We start from the raw sequence: 8,709 nt of genomic DNA, 5'->3' as shown, positions 1-8,709 counted from the left end.
CGCACACAAGAATTTCACTCGCATGTGCTGTGCCAGTGTGCCTGCACATGTGATGTGACAATAAAAGTGATTTGATTTGATTTGATTTGAAATGTCTTCCAGGTTATTGGTCCATCTGTGCTCACTCTAATCAACTCTTTACTGGCGTCTGGTATAGTTCCAGTTTATTTTAAAAAATGCTGCTATTCTCCCGCTTTAAAAAAGACCTCAGCTAGACCCGTCTGTTTGGAGCAGCTACAGACCAATCTCCAAAGTACCGTTAATCACTAAGCTTCTAGAAAAGGTTGTGGCTAAGAAACTTATAGCGGCTCTGGACAAACATAGCATTTTTGATAAGTTTCAGTCTGGCTTTCCATGAGCTCACTCCACAGAAACAGCTCTTCTTTGGGTCTGTAGTGACATTTTGATGAGTAATGATGCAGGAAAATACTTGGTCCTCCTTATGTTGGACCTCACATCAGCTTTTGACACTGTTGACCATCACATTCTCCTCGAAAGGCTTAAACACTGGGTTGGTGTATAGGGTACTGCCTTGGAGTGGTTCTCCTCATATCTACGTAACCGATCTTTTTCTGTGGTGGTCTCCGGTTGTAGGTCATCCTCTACCTCCCTTACTTATGGTGTCCCTCAGGGTTCGGTTTTGAGGCCTTTATTGTTTTTAATACATCTTCTCCCCCTCCAGCACATAATGGGCTCTTTTGAGGACATTTCTTATCACTGTTATGCTGATGGTATTCAGTTGTACGTCTCTTTTAAGCCCCAGGATTTATCTAAGCTTCAGCTTCTGAATGATTGCTTAGATTCCATCAAACGTTGGATGGCTGCAAATTTCCTCCAATTCACTGAGGGGAAAACTGAAGTCCTCGTATGTGCTCCGGACAGATTTTTATCCCAGATAGTGAAAGCCCTTGGTCCTCTCTCAGTGTATGTTAAATCCTCTATCAGGAATTTAGGTGTCACCTTTGACTCGAGTCTCACATTGGATGGGCATGTGAAATCTCTGGTTCGGTCTTGTTTTTATCACTTAAGAAATGTGGCTAAGTTAAGCCCTATTTTAACTTGCCCTGAACTGGAGATAGCTATACATGCATTTATTTCCTCATGCTTGGATTATTGTAACTCTTTGTTAACGTGTCTAAGCAAAGGTTCTCTGGATCGTCTGCAGGTTGTGCAAAACGCTGCAGCTAGGCTCCTGACAAAATCCTCCAAGTATTCACACGTGACACCATTGCTATTTCAGCTACACTGGCTTCCTGTTAAATTTAGAGTACATTTTAAGATCCTGGTCTTGACATTTAGAGCCTTGCATGGACTGGCACCAGCCTACATCTCTGATCTGCTACAGCCCGATGTCCCTAGCAGGTCCCTGAGGTCATCTGATCAGGGCTTACTTGCTATAAAACAGACTAAGATGAGAACTAAGGGTGATATGGCTGATTGTGACCCACACCCATTTTCACACCTTGGCTCTCATCAGGGGGTCCTTTTGTCCCTCTGTGGGGGGAAACTCCCACTAGGTTTAAATCTGGGACTCTCCACCATTTGACCTTAGAACTGAAGAAGCTTCTCGGATGAGAGGTGAAACGTCTTCAAGCAACTCAAAGAAGTCCAGACGCTTTTCTTTCCAAGCGCCTTAGACTACGATGACCTGGATGACTGAGAACCTTCACAGACATATGGGTGATAGAGCTTCTGCCACTGTGGCCTCAAGACTCTGGAACTTTCTCCCTCATACATTAATAACTGTGGACTCTGTAGTTGTTTTTAAAAAACAACCAAAAACTCACCTTTTTAACAGTTTTTGGTTAAATTTCTGCCTGCTTTATATTGAGTGTTTTAGCTTTTTATATATTTGTTATCTTATGTGCAGCACTTTGTGATTCTGTCTAGAAAGGTGCTATATAAATCAAATTGTATTTATTATTTATTTATTATTTATAAGTGTATCCAAAGCTTGTCCTTCCTATCTGTGTGATCTGCTTCATATCACCACTGTTTCCTGCCCTCTCAGATCCTCACCTCCTATTCATCTTGTGGTTCCTGCTGCTTGTCTTACCACGATGGGGAACAGAGCCTTCGGTTCAGCTCCCCAGCTCTAGAACTCTCTTCCACCAGCCTTAAGAAATGTAGACTCTCTTCTCTTATCTACAACTCAAAACACATCTGTTCAAGCCTGCTTATTCGCTTTAGTGCTGATTTTGTCTGTTGTCAAGCTATTTTAACTTGTTTTATGTATTTTAATAACTATTTTCCTTTTTAGTTTTTCTTTTGTAAGGTAACCTTGGGTTTCTGAAAGGCGCCCTAGTTCTGGTTTGGTTCTGGTACCTGATGTTGGTTTTCAGTGTCCCATCATTGCTGATTGTGATGAGAGCAAACGGCGAGTCTTGTGGCCGAGCCGGCAGGAACGAGGCCTTCCCGGACCTGCAACAAATACCAGATCTTAGACTACGGGCCTCTTCAACATTTCCTGTTTCTGTTGGAACCTTCAGTCCAGCTGGAACAATCAGGCTCACCTGACAGACAGATGTAAGAAAAAATTAGCTGTTCTTCAAAGTTTCCAGGATTTCTGTATTTAAAAATCAAACTGTGTTTAACACTCAAACAGTTTGACTAAAGTCCTCAAGTTTCCAGAGAGAAGTAGTTACCTGTATCCGAGGTACTGACAGGTGAAGTTAGACAGTTGAGAGCTCCAGGTGTCAGTGCACACCGTGAACAGAGAAGAGACAATTTGAACCTGAAGCCGACTGGAACCATTTACCTGCAACATAACTGATACACAAATTTCTTAAAACCTGAAGCAGAACAGGTGCTGTGGACAAACTGGGGTCACGTGACTAATTTAAGAAGATGTTAGAGAACTTCCTTGTCACTGTCTTTAGTGAACATCTGCTCGATGAGCTCATCCACCAACACCCACCAACACCAATCCACAAACACAAAAAGCTCCTACCGACATTAAATTATATAAAATATTTACAGATGATTAGATTCTGTTTTGATTCACACACTTTGGGGGCAGCATGAAATCAAAATGACCTGATACTGTGTATTTATTATCAGTATTGATTATGAGTGACTTACCACATTTGGCTTCATCAGAGCTGTCGGGACAGTCGACCACACCATCACACTGATTGTTACCATGGATGCAACTTCCTGTCTGACACTGGAACTGACCATCAGCACACGGAGCTGTTCAAACGTCACATGAGCTGTCAGTAATCAATCAGTACATCTTTTGTCATGTTTACGTACCGGCAGGCAAGGAGAGAAGGACCCAAAATGCAGGTTTCAGTGAGGCGAAGTAGAACTCAAAATAACCGCTTTATTAGCAGGTAAACAGCGGACCAACTAAACTGGGAAAATACAAACTAACAGGCAGATACACACGGACGGAAAACAGAGTACAGAATGAAGGTGAGTAGACATTAACGATGCGACAGAGAACAAAGGTAACACAGGGCTAATATACATACGGCAGTAATCAAGGGATGAGGCAGAGGAGGGGAACACACCTGGGAGAAATCACAGCTGATGAGACAGGGGAATAGTAAACTGAGCACACTCACATAAGACGCAGACCTTCACAATAAAACAGGAAACTCAGACACAGAGAACCAGACAAGACGCTGAACTGAACAGACAGATTCGCAAACAGACGGGGTGACGCCATAGACAGACAGAGATACAGACGTAGACTCAGAGGCAGACCAAAGAGAACTCAAACAATAATAATCATCATAATAATAAACTAGAAAATGATAATAATAAACTTAAAGCGCTGGGTCACCGACCCAGGACCATGACATCTTTGCTGTCTCTTCACGTGTGATGAGCTCACCTGGTGACCCCAGGTTGACCCCAGAGGTGAAGTTGGCTCTGAATCCTTTCCCAGAAACTGAACTGTCTGTATAGAACCACACTGTAACTTGATTGGCTATTGAGAAGAAGTCATGGGTGGGGCCATTTCCTGTGAGGACAGCTGGGTAAGACAAAAAGAGAGAAGTTATCACTTGGGTCAGCGTAAAATTCACTTGGACGTCTTCTGGTGAGGATAAAGCTGCAGAGGATTGTGGGTAAACACAACCTCACCCAGTAAGGTGGAGTTAGGCCCCGCCCCATCCCGCACTTCCACCATATCACTGGATGCTTCAATGTCAAAGTCCAGGAAGTGGAGCTGAATATTGTGACCTTCCCCAGCATGCAGAGTCCACAGACCTGCAACAGAACAGCATTATGAGTAATTACAACCTGCTGCCAGGTAAAAACGTCACACGTTCTCAAGTGAAACCAGTGATCATGTGTAAATACAGGTAGGCTGAAAGCAAACAGGTTTACTCACACTCTGCCCCATTCCCATAGGATTCTGGGTAGTTTGGTGTGTTGAATGTAGAGTTTGGCTCCCAGAGGTCAAACGGGCCTCCACAGTCAGCTGGACCGATCAGAGAACAGAGGTAGCAGAGTATCAGCATCACAGGTGTGTCATTTGATTGTTGGTTTTTTCTCTGTGTGTATTACTGTAGGGTCTACCTTACAATATAAAGCACCTTGAGGTGACTGTTGTTATGATTTTGTGCTGTATAAATAAAATTGAATTGAATTGACTGGTACAAAGGACAATTACTGACATCATTAAATTATCAGACAAAAGATTCAGTTTACCTGCTATATCTTATCTGTATGGAAGTATGGTTATTTCTCACCTAGTCTGTGGTGGGTGTTCTCAGCTGGTATGTGGGGTTTGTTTCTCACTGCAAGCTCTGCATGCAGCGCTGCGGGGGCTTTTTGTTTTCCTCTGCTGGGATAACTTGTTTGGACACACCTTCTCATTTAATAGTTTTTCTTTATTTTCATGACTGTCTACATTGTAGATTCTCACTGAAGGCATTAAAACTATGAATGAACACATATGGAATTATGTAGTAAACAAAAGTATGAAGTAACTCCAAACATGTTTTATGTTTTAGATTCCTCCAAATAGCCACCCTTTGCTTTGATTACTGCTTTGCACACTCTTTGGCATTATCTCAAGGAACTTGAGGTGACTGTATATCAAAAAAAAATTCTGGTACTCTACCAGAGGCCTGAGAGCTTCAGGGTCCTGCAGTATCTTACCTGTTCCTAGGACAGAGATCTCTGATGTTGTTTCTGGGATCTGTTGGAGCCACTCGCCCAGTTTGGGGATCACTGAATGGTCTGATAACCACTGGGACCACTGTTACCTTCACCCTCCACATCTTCTCGAGCTCTTCTCTGAGCCCTTGGTACTTCTCCAGCTTCTGGTGTTCCTTTTTCGTGACGTTGCTAAAATTTGGTATAGCTACATCTATCACTTGGGATGTCTTCCTTTGCATGTCTACCACCACTATGTCCGGTTGGTTAGCCATCACCATTTTGTCCGCCTGTATCTGGAAGTCCCACAGGATCTTAGCTCGGTCATTCTCCACCACCCTTGGGGGCGTCTTCTGGACCTCCAGACCATATTCGGCATAGATGTTCCTGTACACTATGCCGGCCACTTGGTTATGGCGTTCCATGTATGCCCCGCCTGCTAGCATCTTGCACCCTGCTGTTATGTGCTGGATTGTCTCTGGGGCATCTTTACACAGCCTGCACCTGGGGTCTTGCCTGGTGTGATAGACCCCAGCCTCTATGGATCTTGTACTCAGAGCTTGTATCTGTGCTGCCATGATTAGTGCCTCTGTGCTGTCTTTCAGTCCGACTTTGTCCAGTCACTTTTAGGATTTCTGGATATCAGCCATCTCCGCTATCTGCTGGTGGTACATACTATGCAGGGGCCTGTCCTTTCATGAAGGCGCCTCCTCATCCTCCTCAGTCTTGGGTTTCTACAGCCTGAGGTATTCACTGAGCACGGCTGGGGCCATCTTACTGATGTATTTGTGGATGTTTGTTGTCTCATCCTGGACCGTGGTGCTGACACTCACCAGTCCCCGGTCCCCTTCCTTCCGCTTAGCGTACAGCCTCGGGGTGCTGAACTTGGGGTGAAACCCTCCATGCATGGTAAGGAGCTTTCTTGTCTCGATGTCAGTGGCTTCTATCTCCTCCTTTGGCCAACTTATTATCTCAGCAGGGTACCTGATCACGGGCAGGGCGTAGGTGTGCTGACTTCTTAGGACTTGCCTGACCCTCTGCATGTGCCTGTTCATCTTAGCCGCTATGACACGAGCTTCCACGTGGTACTGAGGCAGGTTATTGGTCGGTAGTTGGAGGGGACCGATCCCTTCTTGGGGTCCTTGAGGATCAGGACTGTCTGGCCTTTGGTTAGCCATTCTGGGTGTCTCTTGTCAACTAGCAGCTGGTTCATTTGTGCTGCCAGGTGCTCGTGGAGTGCAGTCAGCTTCTTTAGCCAGTAGGTGTGAACCATGTCATGGCCTGGTGCTGTCCAACTCTTCATACTGGAGACCCTTTCTTGGATATCTGCCACTGTGATGGTTACTGGACCCTGTTCAGGGAGGTTGCTGTGGTCTGCCCTCAGATCCACTAGCCACGGAGCATTGCTGTTATGGGTTACGTCCTTCTTCCATGTGCTCTTCCAGTATTGTTCCGTCTCCAGCATGGTGGTGCTGTTCTCATATTGTTCCCCTGCAAATGAGAGTACACCTTGGCTGGTTCTGTGGAAAACAGCTGGTTTATTCTCCTGCCTTCGATCTCTCTGGTGTACCTCCTCAAGCGGCTGGCCAAGGCTGTGAGTCTTTGCTTGGCAGTTTCCAAGGCCTCAGGTATGGACAGCTTGCTGTACTTCTTAGGCACCTTCTTCATCGCACTTTTCTGCAGCTCTGATAGTTGGCTAACCTCCCTCTGTGCTACCTTGATCTTAGCCTCTAGCCTCCTTCTCCATGCTGCCCCATGTGGCTGTTCAACTTATATCCAAGCATCTCACTGATCACTGCTGCCGTGGTGTAGATCAACTTGTTAGTGTTGATAATCGTGGCTGTAGGTATCATCCGTAGTGCTGCATTAACATCATCTAGCAGACCTTCTGAGGGCACTTCATGTAGTCTTGGTAACTGGCTATGGGGGGGCCGTGGTTTCAAGCTTGGCCATGATCCTATCTTTCAGGTCAGTTCCTCTCACACTCAACGATCCTTCTTTTGTCGCAATTGGGGCTTAGTACCCAATCTCGGGTGGGGGTGATGATATCTCCCCCCTGACCTGGCGTCCTGACTCCTCCTTGCCATAGCATTTGTGTTGTACCTCGTCAATCTCTAGCTGTGAGAGCAGTCCCTTCTTTCGAATATTGGAACACCAAGCTAATAATCTATCTATCTATCATCCATAACTATAGATAGATAAATACACACGCCATCAAACGATTTAACTCCCTGCTGCAGGTGCGGGGGCGGGGAAACAGGAGGACAGAGGGGGGCGGGACCAACTAAGCTGCAGTGTTTTTTGACTTACAATAGTTGAAATGTGCAACAAACTTTGGCTGTCTGCATCTCATCAATGAGTATATTTCACTAGTATTCTGATTTATTCTTATTATATATTCTGTATTTATATATGTGTGTGTGTGTGTGTGTGTGTATATGCTATAGTTTTATGCCAATGTTCGTACTCTCTCATTCCCCTTTATTTGATATTCTAACTCTGCAACTTCTGTCGGTGTTCTGCTAATCTGATCTAATCTGATCTAATCTGATCTAATCTGATCTAATCTGATCTAATTTGATCTAATCTGATCTAATCTACTTGGTATGGGGAGGGGGGGATTTTTTTCTCACCTGGTATGGGGGGTGTGGTTGTTGGAGGTGGTACATTGGTGGGTTCAGGGGGGGCGGGCCCACAGGCATCAGAGGTCAGTGTGATGTCATCCAGAGCAATGTCATTCAACATCCCTCCTTTCTTCAGAGCTTCAAACGCCACCTTCAGAGGTCAGAGGTCATGCCAATGAATCACTTATTGATCACCTGACTGATCTGTGGACTTCCTGTGTGATTTCACTGACCATAGCCTCTGATGTCAGGTTAAGGGTCACCTGGCCATAGTTCCAGGTGTCGCCATAGTCACCATCTCTCTGGAATATGGTAACATCAGATTCCATCAGCAGCCGGACTCTGAGCTGGTGAACATCCTGTCCAAACATGTGGTACCTGCCCACAGAGTTATTCACCATAATCAGATCACATCTGTACGCTGATTGTGCAGTTTAATTCAGAGCAGCTTAAAATACCATGTAAGGCTGCCACTAAATTAACAGATTGCTTGGACAGGTTGAACACTTAGAAATGTAAAAATACATAAAAATGTTATGTAGAACTGTGAGGATCACTCTTCAAACCTTTGATCTGATTTAAATAAACACAAGGTAATTAGGAAGATAGAACCTAGCTGGGGAAAACAAAGCACAGGTGAACTAAATCAGACTAATGAGATAGGGGAAGGAAAGCAGAACACAATGCACACTGGACAAGAGACTATCAAAATAAGACAGGAAGTAATGAACACACTGACCCAGGCCTAGAGACACAAACTTGACCAGAGACAGAAGCCAAAAACACAGAGACAAGACTGAGGGTACGGAATAGGAATACAGAGGACCATGACAATGCCAGCCCACTCAGCTGAACCCACTCACCTGATACCCTATTATTAGCAATCAAGAGGCGCTCTATCTTCAACCGGGTCAAGTTGAACTACAAACACCACCAAGTGTGGTTCAATTTCTTACTCTTAAAACCCCCAAAT

General features: G+C 44.8%; 1 protein-coding gene across 1 annotated transcript in view; it reads right to left on the bottom strand.

The window, feature by feature from the left end:
- The window catches only part of tmprss15 (transmembrane serine protease 15), a 49,456-nt gene that overhangs the window by 12,602 nt on the left and 28,145 nt on the right, over positions 1-8,709 (bottom strand). The window contains exons 6-13 of the mRNA XM_005753236.1: positions 7,970-8,114; positions 7,746-7,887; positions 4,343-4,432; positions 4,093-4,218; positions 3,842-3,982; positions 3,082-3,192; positions 2,646-2,769; positions 2,326-2,421 (exon numbers count right to left, since the gene is read on the bottom strand). Coding sequence (XP_005753293.1) covers positions 2,326-2,421; positions 2,646-2,769; positions 3,082-3,192; positions 3,842-3,982; positions 4,093-4,218; positions 4,343-4,432; positions 7,746-7,887; positions 7,970-8,114 — 975 coding nt within the window. The remainder of the gene's footprint in view (positions 1-2,325; positions 2,422-2,645; positions 2,770-3,081; positions 3,193-3,841; positions 3,983-4,092; positions 4,219-4,342; positions 4,433-7,745; positions 7,888-7,969; positions 8,115-8,709) is intronic.

The sequence above is a fragment of the Pundamilia nyererei genome, unplaced genomic scaffold, assembly GCF_000239375.1.
Source record: "Pundamilia nyererei isolate P.nyererei 1_Seehausen unplaced genomic scaffold, PunNye1.0 scaffold00414, whole genome shotgun sequence".
In the NCBI taxonomy this organism is placed as follows: domain Eukaryota; kingdom Metazoa; phylum Chordata; class Actinopteri; order Cichliformes; family Cichlidae; genus Pundamilia; species Pundamilia nyererei.
Note: the sequence above shows the minus strand (reverse complement) of the source record. Positions and strands in the feature narration are given on the sequence as shown.